Genomic DNA, 24,348 nt, shown 5'->3' on the forward strand with positions numbered 1-24,348 from the left:
CGCCAGTAAGTTAGTGGATTTTCAACGCTGTGCTCCTGGGGCTCCTCAAGAGCATATTGCGGTTCGTCTAGGAGCAGATACATAACAGCAGACAACTCTTCCAGAAAGACAACTTGCACACCACTTCTGATCATCCACAAAAGAGTGGAACCACAAGGGAGTGTTGGTTGTTCTTGGGTAGACTCCCATGAAGGGGTGTAACGAAGCTCCGATGCCCCCTCCAAACTGAGTGGACCCTTTAGGACATTCTACAGGATTCTCTGTGCTGTGTGGGTGGTTCCACGGCAAGGTGCACGGGGGGGGGGGAAGTCTCAGGAGAAATAACCTAGTTCGGTGGTAGAGCGGATGCTTGCTTGTATGCAGAAGATGCCAGTTTCAATCCCTGCTGTCTCCAGTTAGAGGCAGCAGGTAACGTTGAATATTTTTCTCTGCTCGCGATTCTGGGAGAGCCAGTAACAAAGAAGACCCTTTGGGAGAAGCGGTCTCAGCAGGTGGAAGTCTGTTTCCTCAGCAGACAAACTGGTGTGGCATGTGGAAAGGGGGTGATTTTGTTGCGCATGTAATGTTACTTGAATGTCCTGTACCTGCCTTGCTTTCCTGCCTTCTGGCTACCGCACTTGGTTCATCTGAAATGAGGAGACAATTGTTTGCAGTGCTTTAGTCATCTATAATCCTCTCCAAAGCTCCCTAAAGGCAAAGGGAGGTTTTCCTCTTAAGCTTCAGTAGCCTTTGAAATACATTCCTGGGTGTTAAAATAATTTATTCTAAGGGAACTTTAGACTGCAGATGTTGCTGAATGGTTTTGTGGTGTGCAAAGAACGGATGAGGGAGGGATGCGGTCATTTGTGAATCTACCCTGTATGATTGGTATGGGAAGAGGAGGAGGAGGAGGAGGAGGAGGTGGAGGAGGAGAAGAAGAAGAAGAAGAAGAAGGGGGGGGGAGAGTTTGATTTGATATCCCGTTTTATCACTAGCCTAAGGAGTCTCAAAGCAGCTAACATTCTCCTTTCCCTTCCTCCCCCACAACAAACACTCTGTGAGGTGAGTGGGGCTGAGAGACTTCAAAGAAGTGTGACTAGCCCAAGGTCACCCAGCAGCTGCATGTGGACACCAGATTACGAGTTTACCGCTCTTAACCACTACACCACACTGGCTGGGAGACCCCCAAAGGTTACCCAAGAAATCTTCTAAGCTCTTTGACCTTTGTCCTGATCTTTTCTTTAGATACTGATTTTTAAAATGTAAGGGCTTAGGTTGTCCTCTTCTTGAGAACAGACGGAGGGCAAAAATATGAATCATTACACCAGCTTTCAGGCTCCTTCACAAAGGTAGTCGCTGAGCTAAAAACCATCAGTTAGCACAGGGACGTGTCCAGGCAAAGTTCTTGCCAAACCGATTCCTGCACTCTTCCTAACCCTGAACCTCTTATGCTCAAAATCTCTGGCTTACAAGACATCCTGAAAGGCCACTCAGACCCACCCTCATACCCAGAGCAATAGTTTGAATCCAAACCAGAATTGCAAATTCACTTCAAACAGCAGCTTGGATGTAAGCTGTAGCATGTGGAAACTATAGTTTGCCCAATCTGGGTGTCACAGCAAACTATGGTTAGCACAAACTAGGCAGTGAGAGGGGGAATTGGAGCAGGGAAGAGAAAGGGGGTGGAAGGAAGAAGCAGGCAAGTCCAAAGCAGATTCATAACAGCAGGTTGAAATCCCCCTCCACCATGCATAATATAACCTATGGCTTTTATTCCATAAGTGGAACTGAATTACACAATATTTCCATTTTTTTGGGGGGGGGCATAATTTGAGTCTTGAAGTGTGATGAAAGGATGCACACAATTAGGCAGAGTGAGGTGGCCACTTCAGACAGATTTTTGGTATCATGAAAAGGTAGCTAATAAGAATATTTATTCATTTCAAAAAATTCACACTACTTGATTGTTAAAAGAAAACCTCAACGTGGTTTACAAAAATGATACCAACAACAACTGTCAGTAAGGAGGAAAGGTGCTTGTGGCAATATCTGCCTCAGATGTGAAAACAACTTGATTAGTCTTGAGTGCTGTGCATATTGGTTCATTTTCAACTAAGTTTTCCTCAGAGTAGATCCATTAAAATGAATGGACCCAACTTAGGCTTTGTACACATTACCATTTACATACTACTGATGTCTGAAGTACACATGATGTTAGCCAGAATTCATCTGTATCCTTTGGCTTCTTGAGTAGCACTCCTGCTGGATGCACTTTCCCTCAAACCAGCTTCAATCCATCTGATTAGAAAACAGAAGCTGCAGTATTCAGCACAAGGATAAAACAGTGCGCATCAGGCGAAGACAGCCCTGCACCCTGGTTTGCATAGGAACATAAGAAAGCAACTTGAAATGCAGTTGGGGGAAACGACCTCACTGTATTTCAAGCCACTGACGTGTACATAGTCTTAGTTTTCTTTCACATAACTCTCCGTTCCAGTTCAGAGAAGGTTCCACAACGAACCCAAAGAGGCAACATATCTGCAGCATCTCCTTCTCTCAGCACCTCACCTTTCTCCTATTTTTGCTTGCCACAAGGATCCCCAGCCAGGCTCCTGAGTCTGAGTATTACCTCATCCCTAGTATATGTCTGCTTAGTCTGCTTAGGTAGGATAACTCTTTCTCTACAAATTCCAATTTCCCTTTTTCAAGGGTAGTTTTCCATTAGGGAGAGGAAGCCCTAGCTGTGCAAAACTGGTTAGGAAACAGAGCTTTTGAACCTCTATTTTGCTTGATTATTTGTCCTTACACCCCCTTTTCAAAGGAAAATCCCGGGCTATGTGTGTTTTAGGCCTGGTTACCTTGACACACACAGCAAGGTTGTTGTTTTAAAGTTAACAATCCCAGTTCCAATCCAGCAGCACAACTGATTTCCAAAACAGGAAAATGGCTCGGGTTTTGGGATGGGGGGGCTTTCACCACCAGCATCTGCCACTTGAAGCAGTTGCCTCACTCTGCCTGACAGGCCCTGACACAAACCGCTAGCAGGCCATTTCCAGCATGCTACAAATACTCATCTGAGCATGAAGAACAATGGTGAGTCTTCTAGCAGATTTCCTGCCCAACAGGAGACACCAGAGTTCCAGCTGGGGGTGAGATGAGATGACTTAACTGTGTTGTTTTAATGATAGAGCTTTGAGAATATCACCAGGAAACCAAAATGTGGAGCAGCGAAGAGTCATGTTCGTACATGACTGAGGGGGGAGTTCGCCCGGTGGAGGGGCGAACAGGCAACTTCTAACACAATACCTTCGCAAGAAGCACCTCTTTATAATAATTGCAGCCTTAATTTTAATTCTGAAGCGGACTTGCTGATCCAAAGGGTGTTTGAAATGCTGAGGCAGTTGCTTGTGAGAGGGTATCATTACCAAAACATGGTCCTGAGTTGTGTTTCACCCTTAAGCTTCTCCGCAGTATATGATCTAGCGAAACCGTGGGCATGAGCTGCATATTCAAGTCTGAGAGCAGAGTCTGCTCACCACAGACCATGTGAATAGTATCTTTTCAAGTGGCCAGAGTTTTTGTGTGGCAAACAATTTGTCAGGATCGTGGCTAATGGCCCCTGGTTATGGCAGCTCCGCACAATGATTTGAACAAAGTAAGTTTGGGGATTATAAAGTATGAATGGGGTTATTGATGGGCTGTTCGGTGAGTTATTTGATATGGCCTCTGCCTACTTGTAAGCAGAAGCTAAAGTACTCGTTCAGGCTGATCTGGGCTATTGTTGAGGAGGAGCGGGGAACCTCTTGTCTCATTTCAGACTGAAGAGTATGCGTAATGTCTGTGACAGTTTGAGCCCTCAGAGAAGCAACTGGTTAAACAGAGTAGTCTATTCAGATAAAGCGGAGAGATTCATTCAGATGGAAATAGCTTCTGCAAGCTGAATGGTTATGAAGTATAAGTGGAAAGAGCAAACAAAAGGGGAAGCTGCCTCAGATGGATGCAAATTTTCAGCGCCTCAGCTAATGCAGACAGGCAAGTCTCTTTCGCTTTGAGCAGCACTTTGCTGGTTTGTACCTGCCGAGATCTGACCCAGAGGTGTGTTTTTTCCCTTCCTCATGACACTACAATTCCACTGGGGGAAGGCTCCAGGAAGGCATTTTTAAAGGAGGCAATTAAACAATTGCAGGCCCTGTTGTGGAGAAAATGAAACTGCCTGCAGTTGAAATTAAGGTGTGCTACTGCTACGAAGTTTGCTCGCCACCCCCAATCTCTGTTGAGTTGTAGCAAAATTCCAGGGAGTTCCAGGCCGTGTATCCGTTGGGAATCAAAACGCAGGGGGGACTTTAAGTAATGTGGTTTATTTTACACTGGAAGCTTTCAATGGAGGGAGTGCAGAGTTGATAGCATTCACATCCCAAGAGGGGTTTGTTCCTTACAGCAGGGCAGCATCTAATTCCAAGGCATCTCTGTGTCTCTGTCCCAGCCTGCCTTCAGCCAGCCTGTGAAGATGGTTCGGACCTTCAGCTGTTGCATGAAATTCTCTCTGCTTCCTTCTTCTTGTTCCCAGAACACCTTGCCTTTCTGACTGTTTGCCTCCCTTTCTGTCTGCTTGCCCTGCCCCTTTGCTATTCCAAGTCTAGATTTAAAAGGTGACCATTTCCCTCTAACCGTATGTTATCACTCTGCATAACCTTGGCAACCTCCATTGCCACAGACTCAAGGATTTTCCTGTGATGGGATATCAACACTGTTTGTTATGTTTAACAGCTACTATCCCCAAGCGAGACCTTGGACTGAAAAGGGAGTTTAGCCTGTATTTTTCCACTGGCCTGCATCTTCCTTTCAATACACCAAATATTATCTAAATTCTACCATTTTAATAAGTTTTAACACTCACTAACTTTAGCAATTATGGGTGCCCTTGCATCCCCAAACTCTGTTACCCCAAATCTGTCACAATATTGTTAAACTCCACCCCCAGTCTCCACAGCAGTGCAAGATTCCAGACAGTTTCAGGTGCTTACCAAGTGCCTGTGTTTCCTTTTGGAAAATAATGAGGCGCAAAGGAGACTCTGATGTCTTTATAATATATGGTTTATTTACACATATATACAATCTGAGCCTACAATGGAGGGGTTCAGAGCATCAGCCTTCCAAGAGGATCTCGAAAGTATGAGATCTTCAGACTTTCTACTGCCAGGGTCCACCTGAGATAGCTGAAGATTACCAACTCCCACCAGTTACAAAATGGTGGTGCTGGGGCAAATCTGTCACAAAATGGTGGCACATGGAGGTAGAGTTTGGTATAATCAGCAGGCAATTACTGACATCACTTTCTGCTGATGTCTAATTCATCTTTGAAAACTTTGAAATTATTTGCCATGGCATGTTCCTTGTGGCAAGGAGTTCCATACCTCGGCTTTACTCAAGCCAAATACAGATATTTGCATTCCAAGTATTATGATTCAGCCTCCTAGTTTTAGGCAGAATTTGCTGATCCAAAGGTTCTTAGTAGAGAAGACTTTTTCATTTATATATTTCCCCCCTTCCTTCCCCCACATGCTTCTTAAACTATTTTCACCCATCCCCTGTAATTTCTTCTCCCATTCTCCTTTCACATTCAGTTTCTACCTTAATCTCAGTTTGACTGTGATTGCGGATGGCCCTGCACTCTCCTCTGAGGGAGGCCAAGAAGTGTCTAAACTGGTCTTAGGGTAGGATAGTGAATGTACCAAATAGGGCACAATCTGCACCTACACGTTGCACTGGAACTTGAAATACAGATCCAGATTCAGTGCAGTTATTGCATCCAGCACATCTGCAGTATGGACAAAGGCATTTTCACAGTTCACCAGACACAAGGAAAGGTCTCGATAATGAACCAAACCCTCCGAGTGCCTTTCACTTCTCTTTGTGGATATAACAACCTGAATGACTAACTCTGCTCCAGGGGCCTTGATTATTCCATTGAAGTTCAAGTTTCAGAAGCCAATTTTTCTCCTTCCATTTTTGGAAGTGCTTCTAATTTAGGGATTTGGCTTTATTACAGCTCTTTCCCCCATTTATAATTATTGTTCCTGCCTAATCAAATCTCCTGTGGGGGGAAGCGGTGCTTTATTTAGAATCTAAAACGTTTCTCACACTGCAGCCTAAAATCTGCTGTCTTTTGCCAAATGTTTCCAAGGCAATTTCTGTAGTGCATTTCGAACAAATTTATAGTCTGGTGTGACGTGTAGGAAGAAAATGCATTGCATGCCTTTGGGTTTATCCATTTGGCAGCAAATGCTGAGCTCTGATGAGTATGATGCTGTCTCAGCTTCAGGGCGTACAGAAACACTTGAAAAATGTCTGTCTAAATCCACTTTGCATGGTTTGCTACATTATGACCAGCTTTTTTTAAAAAAAAACTTTTTGGTATGCATGTCCAGCACTAGGGGCATGAAGATATTTTATCCATTTTTCAAATACTTTTCGTATAGAAGAGATATTGAATCTTATTGAATTACGGTATATCATGGGCAATATTCTACTCCAGTGATTCTGAAATGTTTTATATTCAGGCACGATTTTATTTTTTTTACACTAAAAATGTGTACATTCTTTCAAGCAGGGTTGTGTCACCACATTTTGAAGAAGTACATTTTGGAAAGCACATTGCCATCTAAATAATCCCCCCTATTACCTAACTGCATCACTGATCTCAGTCAGCTCTTAGAACTACCATTGCAACTGTGTGATAAACAAGTTATAATTGGGCCAGTTCAGATACAGGGATACTGGTTGCATATGGAGCTGGGAATGACTATTAGCCTTTCGAGTTCATTTCTCATGCCTTCCCTCTCTCCTTCCTCATATGCTAGTTTTAGCACTTTGATCTCAGTTAAAGCAAATCCATTTCCTAATAAATCCAACACTGGAAACTCTGTCCAGTGGTGGATCTTGGGGTCTCAAATTTCAGCGGTGTCCTGTACAACGCTAAAACCCGGCGCCCCTCCACCTCTTGCAAAACTATTGTAAATCATATTTGTGGGGTCCCTGGCGTTGCCCCCAAGACTCAGTGCCCAGTGTGACTGCACCAGTCGTGCTCCCCCAAATCCTCTTCTGCTGTGACTAACCAGGATCTGAAACCAGGATTAAAATGTGGTTAGTAAACTGACAGTAGAGCTACAGTTTCTCATTTCAGGCATAACAGGGAAACTGTGGTTTGTTTTAACCAGCGTTGAAGCCCTGGAGCCAGTGCATGATGGGTAAAAGTGCATCGGCTCAGTGTCTCTTAGTGTTCCACCTTCCCCTTTGCCCAGTGACTTAAAGCACAGGTATTGGTATTGTGCTTTCTCCCCAAGGCTGAGGCTTCTGCAGCTCCTCTTATGTGAGCCTGCTGTTGTACAGGTAGCACTAGGGAGTCTGGTGCATTCCTATTCGCTTTCCTTGGATAATATCACTGTCCATACTGGCAGGGGGAGTAGGGGCATCCATGGTACCAAGGGCTTAATGGCATGCTTCAGTCCCTCTTCTGGAATGCTGGAGTCTACTGACTGCCAGCAGCTCTTCATGGTCTCCATTAGCAGATCCATCCCTGCATGGCAGGGACTGAGCCTCAGGCCATGAATGGCAACATATTATTCTGTTAGTTAACTGCCTCCCTGCTGGTTATTGGTGCTTAAATGATGCTCATCAATTATAGTGAAAATAACAATCCTTGTGGCAGTTTCTCCCATGAGTTCCCATTAAAAAATTGCCTTATCCTATCAGCTGTTGCTCTAAGGCAGAAGCTACAGTATAGCACAGAGGTCAGCAAACTTTTTCAGCAGGGGGCCAGTCCACTGTCTCTCAGACCCTGTGGGGGGCCAGACTATATTGGGGGGGGGGAATGAACAAATTTCTATGCCCCACAAATATCCCAGAGATGCATTTTAAATAAAAGCACACATTCTACTCATGTAAAAACAACAGGCAGGCCCCACAAATAACCCAGAGTTGCATTTTAAATAAAAGGACACATTCTACTTATGTAAAAACAGGCTGATTCCCAGACCATCCATGGGCCAGATTTAGAAGGCGACTGGGCTGGATCCGGCCCCTGGGCCTTAGTTTGCCTACCCATGGTATAGCACAACCAGTTGCTGCTGGAGGTTATCAGTGGAAGAAGGAAAGAGGAATAGGATTGGCTGGATGCTGTAAAAACAAAGGAATAAAGTGATCTGTTGTTTATAGTTCACTTAACCAGTATCTTCTCTGCCTTTGGTCCTGAAGATTTTCGGCAATTTGCGTTCTGTCCACACAACAAATTTAGTGTGACTTAATTGTCACACATGTCAAAGCCTAATGTGGACAGTGTGAATTCTTTTTGGGTGTTTGGGAGAATCAACTGCATAACCTACTTCGTGTTTCTTTTCTTTTAAAGAAATGCCCATGCCGTCTTCACAGCTGAAGCGTACGTATGCAAAACTGCATATACTGAACTGTGGGCCAAAACGGATGTGATGCGGGTGCTCATGTGAACAGGGTCTACCACATTAAAACATACAAACAAACAAACAAACAAACAAACATAGCAGCAGTGGGCATGGCTGATTCAGACTGAGAGTGTGGCAGTGTGAAAGAGGTTGACCCTATTGGGGTGTCATGAACCCCTCCACATCATAGCAACAGCAACGACACCCTAATAGGGTATTGTTTCTCCCATAGCCACAGCTTAGGATTCAACCAGACATCAGACATCATGTTCTGACCCTCTCTCCAGCTTATTGCCTTTACCAGACTGCAACCTTTTACCCCTCCAACTCAAACTCTAAACCCTGGCTTTTGTTCTTCTAACCATCTCTCTCACCTGAAGGAGGGGCCCTACCCAACTGCCTTCTGGCACAAAGCCCCCACTCATTCTGCCTTCCTAATGGCTCATTGCCTTCTTTTTGTCTTCCTAATGGCCTCTCACCCAAGGCAAGTTCCTGGTCAGGAAACTGGCCTGGCTTATATTTAAACATTTGTTTTGATTAGATTCTAACACCTACTGGAGCCAGGGAATTTAGGGTGTATAGCACCCACAAACTCATAACAGTTAAATGTGGTTACCCATGTGCTTTGCTTAGCTGAGCTAATAGCAACTCAGAAAATAGTGTGCAGGTGAAGGGGTTAACACATTACCCCATGCTGGTGGGGTCGCATGGTTGCTATTATTTATTTATTCCCCAGGCCACACGTCCTTCTAAGCCACACCCACTCTCTCTAGGCCACATGTGTCCCCAACCTTGAAGTATGATGACATCCTTGAAAATCTGGTAACGCCTCTTGCTTGACTGCATGGAGGATAGAGAGGAGTACATGAAAGAGTGTGTAGAAACTATCCTACTGTACAAATATAAAATTTATATTCATTTCTCTATCCACAGTTGTCTCTGGTTCACCTCAGAATGAAAAACATTTCCCATTCCCAAAACAGAGGATGCCTTCAATTAGAGGTTTGTTCTCTTACTGCTCTTGAAGTGGAGGATTGTTGTCTGTGATGTACAACAAACATGGCCATCCAAATGCATGGAACAGACTGCAAAATGTGAACAGCTAGATCCGCTTGTTTAGTTATAGATAGAAAGAGCCTTTATCTGCTCTGGATATGGAAAGCTGCAAGTGTGGGAAGAAATGCTCCACAGAGCATTGACACGAAACAGTTAAGTATACATAGAAAGCAGAGTTTTGAGGGGCCTAGCCATAGAGCTCTTGTATTTATTAGATTTGCCTTTGGGTTTTCTTTAGCACATTAATAGCAGAGCAAATGCAGCTGGCCCTGGGAGATTAGATAGCTATTGTTTATTATTTCATTCATTGTTCAGTATGTGCTCTTTTCTGTAAATCCTCCAATTCCTTTGGCATTTCTCTTTGTCCCGAGGTTAAAAGTGCAGCAAATCTTTATACAAACTGCAGCAGATCTGCATTGCAAGTGTTGGTCAAGCATGAGGGTTGCAATCCTCAACACACTAAGAAGGGCAGGTCTCATACTGAATGCCACATACTTAAAAAAAAAAAAGCTTTACATTAATAAACCTAAAATACAGTAAAATTCGTTGAATCCAATTGATCTGTACAGGACATTAACATCTTTGGATAAAACAGGAGTGTGTGGGTGGCGGGTAAAATAGTCAGGAGAGGAGGCACAAAACATGTTAATAATTAGGAGCTTTGCAAAACCAAGGTTTTTGGATCAGACACCCACATAAGCATTGCAACTGCCTTGCTGGAAGAAGCCAAAGTCCACCTAGCCTGGCTTTGCAATTCCAACCAGCAAAATGCTTCTGGAACCTCACAAAGCTTCAAGGCATGAGGTCAGGAGAGGGAGGGAGAGGGAGAGGGGGAGAGAGAGAGAGAGAGAGAGAGAGAAAGCGCTGTGGGATATACAGTGCTCAAACAAAATTCATCTGGGCCTGGAGCAACTTTGTAAATACAAGACCCCGTCCCAAAATCCTTTGTCTGCCCTTGAGCTTCTTTGGGTCCTTATTTTTTGTTAAAGCTTCTTACATCTTTGGCAAATAAGGTCAAATGACATTTAGCTGCTCTTCCCTTGCCCCTGGATCAAGGGTCGATTCTCCTATAAACTCAGGAAACTACAGGCCCCAACTCACACATATTCTGGGGAGCTGTAAATGTTATCTCAGTGCCCCTAAATTACTGATGGTGCTGCCTACTGCTGTGTTCTGATGTGGCCTCTACCTGCCCATGCACAGAAAAGACCAGCAGGAACCAAGGAAGTCTGGGACTTGTAGTTCTTGGAGAGCATGTTGCACATAGAGAGGCACAATAACTCTGTGTAGAGCTTCATGAGTTAATTGCTCACTCTTCAGAATATTGCTTTATTTTGTTCTGAGAATGGGCAAAATGTGATGGGGGTGCTGAGGATCATTTGGATGGACTTGAACTGCGAATTGAACTTGGACTGAACTAGTTTGTTTTGTAAAGGGACAGATCTGAACTGGAATTAGTTCATTTTTGGACACCTTGAACTTGAACTAGAGCTTGTTCCTTTTTGAAATGAGCTCTGCAAGCTCTGGTGATGCCTATCTGTTGGTGCTACCCTTAGATTCATGCATCTACTACCTTCTTCATTTCATTTTACTTGCCTCTTTGCGAACAACTGAGTCAGCAGTACCCCATATATGCACTTGATGAACTTCAAGCATGTCTATAAATGTCTCGCTGGATCAAGGCCCAAATGCTTTAATGATTGAGGTAAAGGTAGACTTTGCAACATGCCTGGAAGGTTTAACTTTTCTGAACTTGGATGAAGCAAAAGGGTAAGAGAATTGCAGGGCTTAGTGTGGGGTTTCACTGCATAGTAATTTATTTTCAAAATTTGTTTTAATTAAGAGGCTTAAGGGAAGTGATATTTAAAGGCTGTGATTTTGACATCATCGTACACCCCTGGCGGGGCAGGCGAGATATATAGATTTGGTTAGGAAGCGTTGGTTAGGAGTTCCTTAAGTCCTCCCAGTGAGAAAGATGAATGTGAACTGCTAGAAATTGTTAAATGCAAATGGAAGGGGAGATGAGAAAACAGGGGGAATCAATTGTGCTTGCTTCCTAGGACTTCCCAGCTCAATTTTCTTTATGTTATAGGTATATCAGAAGTTGCCTTATTTCAAGTCAGACCAGTGGTCTATTGTAGGTCTAGTTGTAATCCTTGATGGCTTCCAAAATATTGCTAACAGAGCGGTCATTTTTCTTGCTTGAATGCTTGTTCAACATTTCCAGTAATAAAGGAACCATGTACTTGGAGTAATCTTGAAACTACTTTATGTCATGCCTTCCTTGAGCTTCCTCCAGCCCTCAAGTCTGTTTAAAAATTGTGATCTCAGCAGTGTGGGCTGTAACGATGTTTTTGACACGTTGCTGACCATATGACATCAGCCTGTGGGCAAATGTGTGTGTAACATATTTAGCATGTAAGCAGGCTAGAACAAGTGGTTTTGATGCCAAGAAGCCATAATTTCCTTAGTTTTCTCTTTTTGCATAACAGGCAGAAAGATTTTTGCTTGGGTAATGGACAAAAGAGGCAAATCTCGAGGCATGCAGCAGAGCAGAATACATTTTCTGTAAGTGGAAGCATGTTTCTTAAAGCCCAGCAGCTCAAGCAACCAGGTTGTGTAAGGAAAATCAAACATTATTCACATGTAAATAGTGGTCAATTCCAGGGTAGGCATTTAAATCAGGATCAGTACATACTGTTATTTCCCCCCAACGCCAGATATAATGTAATTCAAATCCTGTAACCTTCCCGTTTGTTTCCCATAAGAAAATCTCTAAACTTTATTAGTGAGTAAACCCAGCCACTGTAGTGTGATGTCTGCCAATGTGGTTGTCCTAGCCATGACACTATTTTTGTGTTTTAGGGCTTGATGTTTTTGGTGTTTGCAGGGAGGGTGTGCTCTCATGCCGCTTTCCCTGAGTTCTGGTGGCCCTGCAGCTGATTCAGATGCAATTTGCCGTCTTTAAAATCACAGGAAAGAAGGATTGATTTGAGCAAGAGAGATTTTATCTGCTTTAATCTGTTAAATGGAGTTGATTTATTAACAGCGCTATCTGGCCTGCCCTGTAGAACAGGGTCAAGGAGCTTCTGGTTCTCCAGATGTTGCTGAACTCAGCTAGCATAGTCAGTGGTCAGGAATGATGAGACAACATCTGTAGGGACACAGGTTCCCCACCCCAGCTGTAGAACCTTCCCAGACAGAGAGACAATGGACAGTGCCCATCTGGTGCTGTACATAAACTGGGGCTATTTTTATTTGCTTATTTATATAGCATCATGTATGTACATGAACCTTAGAAAATAATGAGAGGAAGAAGACAGATCCTAACCCCAAGGAGTTTACAATCTAAGAATAGACACAAGGGAAGCAACAGTTGGAGGGGAATGGAAGTAGGTGTAAACAGACGAAGAATATGTGATTGCAAAGAAAATAATCACACATTCTTCCCCTGTTTACACCTACTTCCATTCCCCTCTGACTGCTGCTTCCCTTGTGTCGCTGTTCAGATTGCCAACAACTTCTTGGGGAAATGTAGTGTGATAATCTAGACTGATGATTAAAAACAAAATGATTTCAGAGGTAGCCTTGAGTCAGTGCTAGCTTCTGAAGGGTGGGACACACACACACTTCTTCTTCTTCTTCTTCTTCTTCTTCTTCTTCTTCTTCTTCTTCTTCTTCTTCTGCGATTACTCGTAGGCGAGTAAGATTGTCTTCCATAAACATGGTTTTAACAATGACTCCATAAGTGACTGTGGAGGCCAATTCTGGAACCACATGTCCTTCCGTGTGCCTTCCTCTTAGCACATTTCTCCCTTGCGTCCTGGGTGTCTTCAAAGCCCATGACACCTTTGGTAAAGGCTGTTCTCCAGTTGGAGCGCTCGCAGGCCAGTGTTTCTCAGTTGTTGGTGTTTATACTACATTTTTAAATATTTATCTTGAGACAGTCTTTAAACCTCTTTTGTTGACCACCAGCATTACGCTTTCCATTTTTAAGTTCGGAATAGAGTAGTTGCTTTGGAAGACGGTAATCAGGCATCCGCACAACATGACCAGTCCAAAGAAGTTTATGTTGAAGAATCATTGCTTCGACACTGGTGATCTTTGCTTCTTCCAGTACACTGATATTAGTTTGCCTGTCTTCCCAAGTGATCCCTCCTCACCAGAGAGTTCAATTCTTCAATAGGTAGGCAGTCAACATTGTGCAGCATTGGACTGGAGAATGTTTCTTTCTTTGAGATGCATACAAAAGGCTGCACTATACAACTGAAGAAGAGAAAGATTGAGTTCACACAGACAGCAAACTGGAAGATAATACAGTATGCACAACAGAAGTGCTTTCATAGTTAAATAGACCAGAACCTTTGCCTGAGGGGGTAGGAAGGTAGGAATTAACTGTTCCTCCTTGGTTGACTAGTGTGGCATCCTGGATACAATGGATTTGTTCAGTGCTTGAGGTCATTCTTCTATCTATGAACTATCTTACAGTTTTAGAAGCTGTTTCCTTACTGAGATTGCTCCCAACCCTGTGCCACACGAAGGTTTTATGGTAAAATATAATACTAAATGATTAGACATTTTCAAATGTGCAAGTCTACCATCATGTTCCAGCTTTTTACAGGTCATCGAGGTTAAGAAAATTAAGTGGAGGATGTTTCCTAAATGAATTGGCAGCTCCTTTGTCTAGTCCACCAACTTCTGGGTGGCTGGGTGGGAACAATTAGGTTTTTCAGATCATGGCACAATTTAAAATAGAAATTGCTTGCAGGTGGTTCTTTGCCATACACTGACAGTAATTAAATGGTGTGGTCTGTGTTTTATGGCCCTAGAGCTTAGATGCCAGTTCTTGTAAACAAACAAACAAAAATTCCCCCCAATAGACCTGGACGTTAAGAACTCCTTCCTCAAAGTAAATTCCAAAGAATGTGTCTTTTAATGATCCTCAGAGACAAGGCACAGAGAGAGAGAGAAAAGTGAAAAGTGATGATGAATTAAAAGAATTTCTCACAGTGATTTCAAATGGCTAGGAGGGTGGTACAAATAAGTAACAAGAATTAGCTATTGAAAAACAACCTTTTGATAGCATTGTATTTTGGCAATACATTCATTTGTTAGGTGTTAATTCTTAGCAGTAACTATGGAAAAATGAGCAGTGTTTGTTATGTTCTGGGATTATGTTCTGGATGCTTTTAATTTATTGTCATAAAATGTTGGATCATTTTTTAAAAAGAATATCATTTCTTAAAAAATGAACAAAGTCAATATTTTCTCATCCATCTTCTTTTTTGTTGGGCTGGTTCCAGGATTTGCTCCACCTGACAAAAGCTGAACTGAAGAAAATGGGAGCTGAGGATCAAATCCTTTCTAACATCTTGCTCCTTAAGGAAACAGAAAGAAAAGATGGTAAGAAGTAGGGTCTATCTAAAATTAATTTGTCAGTCTTATTGGTGAATTTAAAATGAACAGTTCGTTACTGTCTGCCAGTTCATTTCCGTGATCAGTTTAAGGTGCTCACATTTGAACACTAAATGACTCAGGCCCCAAATGTCTGAAAGATCATCTCTTTCCTTACAGCCACTCTGGAAAGTTAAGATTGGCAGATTGGGGCCTTCTTGGTAGTTCGTCCACCTTCAGAGGTTCAGAGAGTCGTGTTGGTCTGACGCAGTTGAAATAAAAAAAAATTAAAAAATTATCTAATAGCACCTTAGAGACCAACAAAGTATCTGAAAAGTGTGCATGCACACAAAAGCTTATATCCAGAACAAATTTAGTTGGTCTCTAAGGTGCTACTGGACAATTTTTAAATTTATTTCACCTTCAGAGATGTGTTTTAATGTTGCAACCTTCCCTGAAGAAGAACCAGGATAGATTCCGCAAGGGTAAATCCAGTTTCTCAGATAATCCAGTCATTTTATGGTATATTAACTGTACAATTGTTTATCTTTATTGCTTGTAGTTTACTTAGTCCACAATCTGAAATTCCAACGATCAGCCCATCAGGGAGCATTTCAGAAGTGCTGCACACCTGCCTTCTGAAGCGCCAATGATCAGCTGATCGTTGGGAGTTTAAAGCACAGAACAATGCTCTTATGTTCTTAAGGTAAACAGTTAGGATTAAATCACTTTTAATCCTCTCTTGTGCTTTTAAAGTAAGTGTCTGACAGCCGATAGTGGGGAAGAGAAGCATTTGTAATGCACATGAACATTCTGATGCATAGGTTTCATATACGAGTTACACAGTTTATTTTGCATCCTTTTTGGAAAGATGATTGTGATTCTGAAAGACACAGCAAATTCATCTCCTAATAGCGTTTTGATTGTGCAAACTGTGGATTAACAGTCCCTACCAGCAAATCAGCCTTCTTTTTGCATTACTTCGTCCCTGCCTCTATTTTACTGAAAGGGGCGATTGAAGCTGAGCAGAGGAAAGCACAGAAAAGAGACTTATCATGCAAGAACTGTCCTGAACAAATGTGAATGTTGACATCCTCTGCAGATTCAGTGCCAGCTTAGGATCAACAAACTCAAGAGCTTTCCTCAGGAATGCAGAGGAGAACTTTTAAAAAACAAAACACATAATCATAGAGGAGTCCTGGGCGATAAGAGAAATATGAGAAAATGAATGCCTCTCTGCAATTAAAGCCATTATCAAAAGGGATAGTTTGTGCTTTGTAGGCACTATTTATCCATTAAATTCTTTTTCCATCGATCTGTGGTTTCTTATAATTTTTTTTCTTGAAAACTTTGCATATATATATATATATATATATATATATATATGCAGGTTTTGGTGTCTTCGGGTGTCTTCCCGTGTAAAAGTTGGGGTGTCTAGGCGACGTTTCGACGAGGTCTCACTCGTCATCTTCAGGCTGGTGCTTTCGGCTTCTTGTTACTGGAACAGAGCAGGATCTCAGTGTTTGAGTTCCTATAAATACTGTTGAGGAGGTGTGGTGTATAGCCTCCAATGTTCTGGGCAGAGAGGAGGTTCCCAGGCTAGTGTGCCTTTTCTTCTTTTGTTCCTTAATTACTTGAGGGATATCTTGAGTGATTTCTTGAGTGATTTCCTGAATCCCACTTAGGTGGGTCATTAGGTGTGGATTAGTTGCTAAAGCCTTCGTGTCTTGAACTCTTGAACTTTGTGAAGAGTTTTTCTGAGAAGATGGCTGTACTGCACTTGGTTGTGCTCTGGCTTGGCTTCGTGTATAGGGGCGAGCTGTGGTTTTGTGGCCTGTGCCAGCCAGATCTGTGTAGGGATTGCAGGGGGGTGCAGCATCCGGAGGTGCCACCCTGGTTTGGCTACTGGATGGTGTCTGTAATTTATCTGTGGAGAGGGTCTGGGTTTGGGTCTGGTGTGGTTGATTGGTGATGGCGTTCTGTGTGCCTCTGGATCTGGTGTCAGATTTTGTGGGGAGGGCTAATTTCCAGATGTCTGGCAAGCGGGATGTGTCGTCACGCTTGTTCATGTTGTGAGGGTGTTTCTCTATCTCGATGGCTTCCATGATTATTCTCTTGTGGTGATGTTCCATGTTAAAGAGCAATTTGGAATCTGCAAAATTAATTTCGTGTCCTGTTTCTTTCATGTGTTGGAAAAGAGAGGAAGTTTTTTCTTCTTTTTTGACGGCATTCTTGTGTTCTGCGATCCGTGCATTTATTCGTCTGTTTGTTTGTCCAATGTACGTGGCTGGGCAGACTTTGCAGGGTATTTCATAGACCCCTTGGTTTTCCAACTGAATTTTATCCTTGGGGTTTCTGAGGATATTGGCTATTTTTTGGTTGGTGCAAAAGGCTGTTTTGATATTGTGTTTATGGAGGATTTTGCTAATTTTATCTGTAGTGCCCTTGATATAAGGAAGGAGGGCTATGCCATTGTTTTCTTCTGTGTCTTGGTTTTTGGGGGGTGTTTCTTTTTGGATTAGCTTCGTAACCCTGTTTTGCTGGTATCCATTGGCAATTAACACATTTGAGAGATTCTGTAACTCAGTTGTCAAGTGGTCTTCGTCAGCCAGGCGTTTGGTTCTGGAGATGAGAGTCTTGGCTACGGAGTTTATTTGTGCAGGGTGGTGGTGTGATTGTGCATGTAAGTAGCGGTTGGTGTGTGTTTTTTTCCGGTAGATAGTGTGTCCTAGGGAGCCATCAGGTTTTTTGTAGATTAGGACGTCAAGGAAGGGAAGTTGGTTGTTGGCTTCTATTTCCATAGTGAATTGTATTTTGGGGTGTAGGCTGTTGAGATGTGTGAGGAAGCTATCCAGTTTTTCCTTCCCGTGTGGCCAAATTACAAAGGTGTCGTCAACATATCTGAGCCAAAGTTTGGGTTTGTGTTCTGACTTGTCTAAAGCATTGGTTTCAAAGTGTTCCATGTACAGGTTAGCGATGACCGGTGAGAGGGGTGATCCCATAGGTGCTCCTTCTATCTGTTTGTATCTTTGTCCATTGTGGATGAAGTACGTGTTGGTTAGGCAGTGGTTGGTCAGGTCCAAGATGTATTCGGGGGGATTGTATTTGTTTTGAATGGCTGTCAAGGCTTCATTAATGGGCACTTGTGTGAAGAGAGATACAACATCGAAGCTCACAAGTAGGTCATTGGGTTGTAGGTTTTGCTTCTTTATTGTTTCTATGAACTGGAAGGAGTTTGGAACGTGTGAAGAGATGGATTCTGCATAGGGCTGAAGTTGCTTGGCGAGAAATTTAGCGAGATTTTGTAGAGGTGAGCCTATGGAGCTGACTATTGGTCTGAGTGGTGTTCCTTCTTTGTGTATCTTGGGGAGGCCGTAGAGTTTGGGGCATCTGGATGATTTTTCTCTGGGGATGATTCTTAGCTGGATTTCTTCACTGATAGGAGAGGCTTTTATTTTGGATTTGGTGGTTTTTTCCAGATAGGTGGTGGGATCTGTTTTTATAGGTTGGTAGGTAGGGTCTTGGAGTAGATTTGATAGTTTTGCTTGGTAGTCCGATGTGTTCATCACAACAGTGGCATTACCTTTGTCTGCTGGGAGAATGATTATGTTGTTGTCTTTCCTCAGGTTGGTGAGTGCTTTCTGTTCTTCTTTGTGTAAATTGCTTCTGGGTGGTTTGCTGGAGCAGAGGATGTTGGTGACTTCAAGTCTGATTTTATATATATATTTTCAAGTCTGATATATATATATATATATATGAATGGGCCTCCCTGGTGAATTTTTTAATCCCCCTCCAACTTTCAGTAATGTGCTGCCATGCTGCTTTTGAAACCCTTCTTCAGAAGCAATTTGCCTTGTATTTTAGTCTTACTAAAACTTTGCTTTGATCGAGTGGTGAGGGTTGGCAGTGTGTGTGGCCTAGATGGCACTAGTGGGCAGTTGCAGGAAGTGTGGCAGTGTGAATTATGTTGGCTTGTGACAGGATAAGGGGGTTAGACATCTGAGAGCTCTACCTCCTTCCAATCAGCTTTGGCCTTGTATACCTGAAGGAGTGTCTCCACCCCCATCATCCAGCCCGGACATTGAGATCCAGCTCTGAGGGCCTTCTGGTGGTTTCCTCATTGCGAGAAGTGAGGTTACAGGGAACCAGGCAGAGGGCCTTTTCAGTAGTCATGCCCACCCTGTGGAAGGCACTTTAGCTGATGTCAAACAGATAAACAGCCATGTGATTTTTTAAAAGACACCTGAAGACAGCCCTGTTCAACCTGAAGGCACCCCTGTTTAGAGGAGTTTTTAGTGTGTGGTATTTTATTTTTTTAAAGGGATGCGGGTGGTGCTGTGGGTTAAACCACAAAGCCTAAGACTTGCCAATCAGAAGGTCGGCAGTTCGAATCCCCGCAATGGGGTGAGCTCCTCTTGTTTGATCCCTGCTCCTGCCAACCTAGCAGTTCAAAAGCACGTCAAAGTGCAAGTAGATAAATAGGTACCACTCCGGCGGGAAGGTAAACGGCGTTTCCGTGCGCTGCTCTGGTTCGCTAGAAGCGGCTTAGTCATGCTGGCCACATGACCCAGAAGCTGTCTGCGGACAAACGCCGGCTCCCTTGGCCAATAAAGCGAGATGAGCGCTGCAACCCCAGAGTTGGTCACGACTGGACCTAATGGTCAGGGGTCCCTTTACCTTTACTATTGTGTTTTTACTATTTTTTGTTGCGAGCTGCCCAGAGTGGCTGGGGCAACCCAGTCAGATGGGCATATAAATTAGTTATCATCATCGTCATCATCATCATTTTCCCAACAACTTGTCAGTGGGTGCCAAGTGGGCTCCTTTGCAGGACCAGAATGGGAACAGCAACTTCAAGTATCCTTGCTGAGGCCCTCTCGTCTGTTGCAGATCAGGATTTCATGGTCTCCATGACAACAATATCTGTTTCGATTGATATCCAGCCTCTTTCATTTGGCTGGTCATACACTTGATTTGGTGTTATATTCTGAACAGGATGGTGATCATGGGTGGAGAAGTTTGACATGGTTCCCTTGGCATGGATAGAGCTCTGCCTGGCAGGGTTTAGGCTTACTGAGTGGAGGGCTTATTAGAACAGTCTGCCCCTAGAGAAAAATAGATCCAGTCCAGATTAAGTCCTGCTGGCTCTGGGGCAATGTAATGCTGGCAGTCCCATCAAAGCACTTGCTAACGTCTGGAATGGGGAAACTACATGAGTAGTTCCTATGTTCACTCCAGAGTGATCTCGCTGTTTGGTGAGCCCATGTGGCTCCCTAGTTTTCTGAGCAATGAAACTTTTCCCTTCCAGCAAAGGAAAATGCATGATGAATTTGACTGAAGTTGGGCTAAAGCTCATTTCAGAGCTCATCTCATGGCAGCGATGGTGGAAAATAAATCTTGGTTTTCTGGCACCATTTTGTCCGTACAGAGTCGTCTGGCAGAATTGTTCCAAGTGGCTCCTGAGAGGAGATGGTTACCTGGTGTGCCCTATTTGCGAAGCACTTTGTAGTCAACATCTCTGATAGACATTTCTGCATTGACTCTAAATTGAGGGCAGCACCAGATGCAGCTGCTTCTCCTGTTTCTATGGATACTTCTTAGTTTGCATAGCCTGTGGATGTAGACAGAATTCTTGAAGTTGGGAGCTTCATCACTTGGCATGCTCAATCCTTGCCCTTCCTGGTTGATTAAGGAAGCCAGCGCTGGGTAGGCTGATTTGGTTGGGGACCAAAGGACATCATTCCAACAGTATTGAAGGAAGTGGTGGTAAAACCAGTATGGAAAAAGATCTTCCTGCCCTTTATAATGTTCATCCAGCAGCATCAAACATCTCGGGCAAGGCACTCAAGAATATGGTGAGAAATATGTGTGTGAAAACGGAGGGGCTGGGGAGTTCACAATTCCACATCCTACTCCTCATCTCTTGATCACAGCTAGAGAATAGGATATTATGTCGTTGCTGTGCATGCTGAGTCCCTTGTTTGTTGATAAATGTGTGGGAGTTTCCTTAATTGAACATCCTATGTAGCGAGAGTGCCTAGTGTTGACTGAGGAGGGAACACAGAAGCTGGAAGGGTTTCCACCTTGACGAAAAGCAGTAGAATCAATGGCAGGAACAATTTCTGCTCCTGTTTTTTAGACACAAACTGAACTACAAGTTGTAGAACTAAGATCCTGAACTACATCTTTGCCTTGTTTCACAGCATTGCTGGTGATAGAATAGGTTCATCCTATTCAAAGGGCCTGGGAATCTTGCTTTTAAATAGATCTGTTGTGTCAGTTAGCTGTGACTACAGACTATTGTTTTCATAGTGGGGACGAGAAGCTGTTATCTGGTCTCCAGCCCATTGTGAAGAGTTTTTGTTTTGTGTCTGCTTTGGATAAAGTGCTGTGTCTAGGAGCAAGAGTGCATGATCAGTTACTCTGGGAATGCTTGCTTTTAGCACTTGAACTACACTTGAGCATCAAATTATTGTTGCTTTTTATCCTACTGTTTGCAAAATATATACCGTATTTTTCGCTCTATAACATACACCCGACCATAACACGCACATAGTTTTTAGAGGAGGAAAATCCGTAGGCATGCCACCCGTAGGCATTCCCTCCATAACACGCACAGACATTTCCCCTTACTTTTTAGGAGGAAAAAAGTGAATGTTATGGTGCAAAAAATACGGTATAGATATTTTTCTACGTAAAGTTTTCCCAACACTGCAGGATAAAATGAATAGATTTTTTAAAATCATACTGATTCTGAACCCAGTTATTTCAGCAAATCTGTACTGAACTGGAATGTAAAATCTCTCAAAAAAATTCAGGTAGCTACAAGAGCAACAGCAACATGCTGCTACAACTTCAGCATTTCAAAAACAATCAAGTAAACATTCGTAGCAAAGTAGTGATCATTGCCTGTTCTTCTGATAATGTTTAAAATCCTCACTATCACAGCAAGAGTCTGATTGGCTCTGATTTGCAGATTGCAGACTGGAGCCAAGCCCTCTAGTAGCTTTGCCAGCCGACAGAACATTCCACTTCAAACTCTTCCATATTATTATTCATCCAAATATTCTATCAGTACCTGTGTGGTCTTCTGGCTACCCTTCATAGCTATCAGAACTGGAGGCTACTAGACCATCTTGTTACCTTTTTTAAAGAAGAGCTGAATGCGTAGACCTAGTTGCCAATAATGTAAACAAACAGCTCTGGCTTTTGTATGTCGTTAAGGAAGTTCTATTTGGGGTGGGGTGAGGAGACAAATGACTCTATTACCCTATCCTTTGAAGATTCCAGCTGTATCCTTATTTTTTTCTGTTTAGAACCCTACTGAGCCACATCTTTGTGGACATCACAAACTGAGTCAAAAATATCACTGACATCTTCACACACAAAGAAAAGCTATTGCTCATTTTGTATTACAGTGGTACCTCGGGTTACATACGCTTCAGGTTACAGACTCTGCTAACCCAGAAATAGTACCTTGGGTTAAGAACTTTGCTTCAGGATGAGAACAGAAATTGTGCAGCGGCAGCGCAGCGGCAGCAGGGGGCCCCATTAGCTAAAGTGGTGCTTCAGGTTAAGAACAGTTTCAGGTTAAGAAGGGACCTCCAGAAGGAATTAAGTACGTAACCAGAGGTACCACTATTGCTGGAAGAAACTGAAGCAGTTTCTATCCTTACAATATATCATGTTTCTCATTTGAAGTTCCATACAGTGAGTGAGTGAGTGAGAGAGAGAGAGAGAGAGAGAGAGATCCAGCCATCCTTCAAATAGTGGAAATATCTATAAGGTTGCTATTATGATACTCAGAGCTTCAATCCTGAGTTGCCCTTTTGTGAATTGAAAGGAACCGTGGCCCAGAGTCCAATTCCTTTTTTGGGGGACGGTAGCCCTGAGTTGAAAGCAATAGTTCCATTCTTAACTCTGGAAATGGTGCAAAGTCCTCCTGCATTTCATTATTTTCATTTGCAAGTACTAATCTGAAGAAATGGAAAACTAATAGGAAGTAATGCTGCATGATTTGAAGAATGATATGAGTGATACATGATCACATGACCCGAGTAATTGTCATCATTATGTTGCACTTGGTTGTTTCATGAGGAAGTGTGGTGTTTCTTTTGCTGTACTCATAGTAATGTGACCGCTGAAAAATCATATGATATACCAATGTGTGCATTCAATGAACTGGTGTTTTGTACCATTTATTAACTGCTTTTAACTAGTGTAGTTTTAGACTGTGTTGATGTATTACATTTTCTGAGCCACAGTTTTATGATCCCCAGACCACAATTCAGAAACACAGGAAGGTGCCTTATATCAGGTCAGATTGTTTGTCCAACTAGCACAGTATTGTCTATTGTGGCTGGGAGTGGCTCCTGGAGTCTCAGGTGAGATCTTTTGGGCAAAAGATTCCTGCACTGCAGGGGGTTGGACTAGATGACCCTCGGGATACCTTCTAACTCTACAATTCTCTGTTTCTTTCTTGAGAAAGTTTGTTTTGCTCAGTAAGTAAGTTAACCATGACTAATTTGTTAACTAATGTTAATGGATTGTGGCCTCTGTCTTTTTATCATGTTTGCACTGCATATTAATATAGTTTATTGAATTAATAGAAATTTTCTGCTTAATGTATGTGTTCCACTACAGTTCTGAATTATACCAGCAACTTTCAAAAATGAACTTCTGTATAACAGCTACTGAGTGCCAGATGTCAGAATCTTACTCTTCTATAAGTGTGCCAAAAACTGTTTTGAATTGAGACATAGGCTCCTGAATTCTTACACAACTCCAAATGTTATTTAAAGCAATTTATCCTAAATAATCTCCTTTTGCTATGTTGGAACTTTGGAAAGGAGCCATTTTGCTGAGACAACATGAGATCTTTCATTATATTAACTTGAATTAACTTCCAGAGTGAGTTTATAAATTGAGCCAGGCACAATTTATGCAAGAGAGGTTTTGTTTTGTTTTTTAATAAATGGTTGTTTTTCAGACATTTAAAAAATGAGAACCATTCCATCTTCTTTCTGGGTATCTTCAGATATGCTTCTAATGAACTCTACCCTGCATGAAATCCACCCACTAGGCATTTCCTTTATATTTGGGGGCTTCTTTTAAGTGCAAATAGGAAAAATCTAGAGCAGTAGTTCTCAAACATTTTTCCTTTGGGTCACCCTTTCAGAATAAAAATTTGCTCACGCCCCTCCGGATTTCTTATTGATGAGAAATACATTGCAAAACAAAAAGAAAGAATTCCTAGCATAGAACACAACTACTTTATAATATGATCATGGGACATGCAGAAACTATAAAACCATGCAGCTACATAAGAACATGAATCATTCCTCAAATATAATGTTGATTGTCCTCAAATCTTCTTGCCACCCTCTCCTGCCACACCAGTGTGGCACACCACACCCCTTGAGACCACCGTGCTAGAGACAGCATGCTGACTACTGCTTGATGG

General features: G+C 42.7%; 1 protein-coding gene and 2 long non-coding RNA genes across 4 annotated transcripts in view; 1 reads left to right on the top strand and 2 right to left on the bottom strand.

Moving 5' to 3' along the window:
• The window catches only part of LOC310679641, a 3,387-nt gene extending 449 nt beyond the window's left edge, over positions 1-2,938 (bottom strand). The window contains exons 1-2 of the long non-coding RNA XR_014512432.1: positions 2,838-2,938; positions 589-626 (exon numbers count right to left, since the gene is read on the bottom strand). This is a non-coding gene — a long non-coding RNA (uncharacterized lncRNA). The remainder of the gene's footprint in view (positions 1-588; positions 627-2,837) is intronic.
• Positions 2,874-15,156, top strand: LOC310679593 (uncharacterized protein). The gene is made up of 4 exons (XM_083445130.1): positions 2,874-3,128; positions 9,369-9,437; positions 14,795-14,894; positions 15,066-15,156. Exons 1-4 carry the CDS (start codon positions 3,060-3,062, stop codon positions 15,080-15,082), a joined length of 255 nt encoding a protein of 84 aa, XP_083301256.1. The 5' UTR covers positions 2,874-3,059; the 3' UTR covers positions 15,083-15,156.
• LOC310679619 lies at positions 12,713-22,620 on the bottom strand. Of its 2 annotated transcripts, XR_014512409.1 has the most exons (3): positions 21,964-22,620; positions 20,363-20,496; positions 14,846-14,869 (listed from the first exon to the last, which is right to left on the bottom strand). It is a non-coding gene; the product is annotated as an uncharacterized lncRNA (long non-coding RNA). The 2 variants fall into 2 exon arrangements; XR_014512408.1 differs by lacking the exon at positions 20,363-20,496 and having other exon boundaries at positions 12,713-14,869.
• Positions 22,621-24,348: the final 1,728 nt, after the last annotated feature.

The sequence above is a fragment of the Podarcis tiliguerta genome (genome assembly GCF_965153285.1).
Source record: "Podarcis tiliguerta genome assembly, chromosome: 6".
Lineage (NCBI taxonomy): Eukaryota > Metazoa > Chordata > Lepidosauria > Squamata > Lacertidae > Podarcis > Podarcis tiliguerta.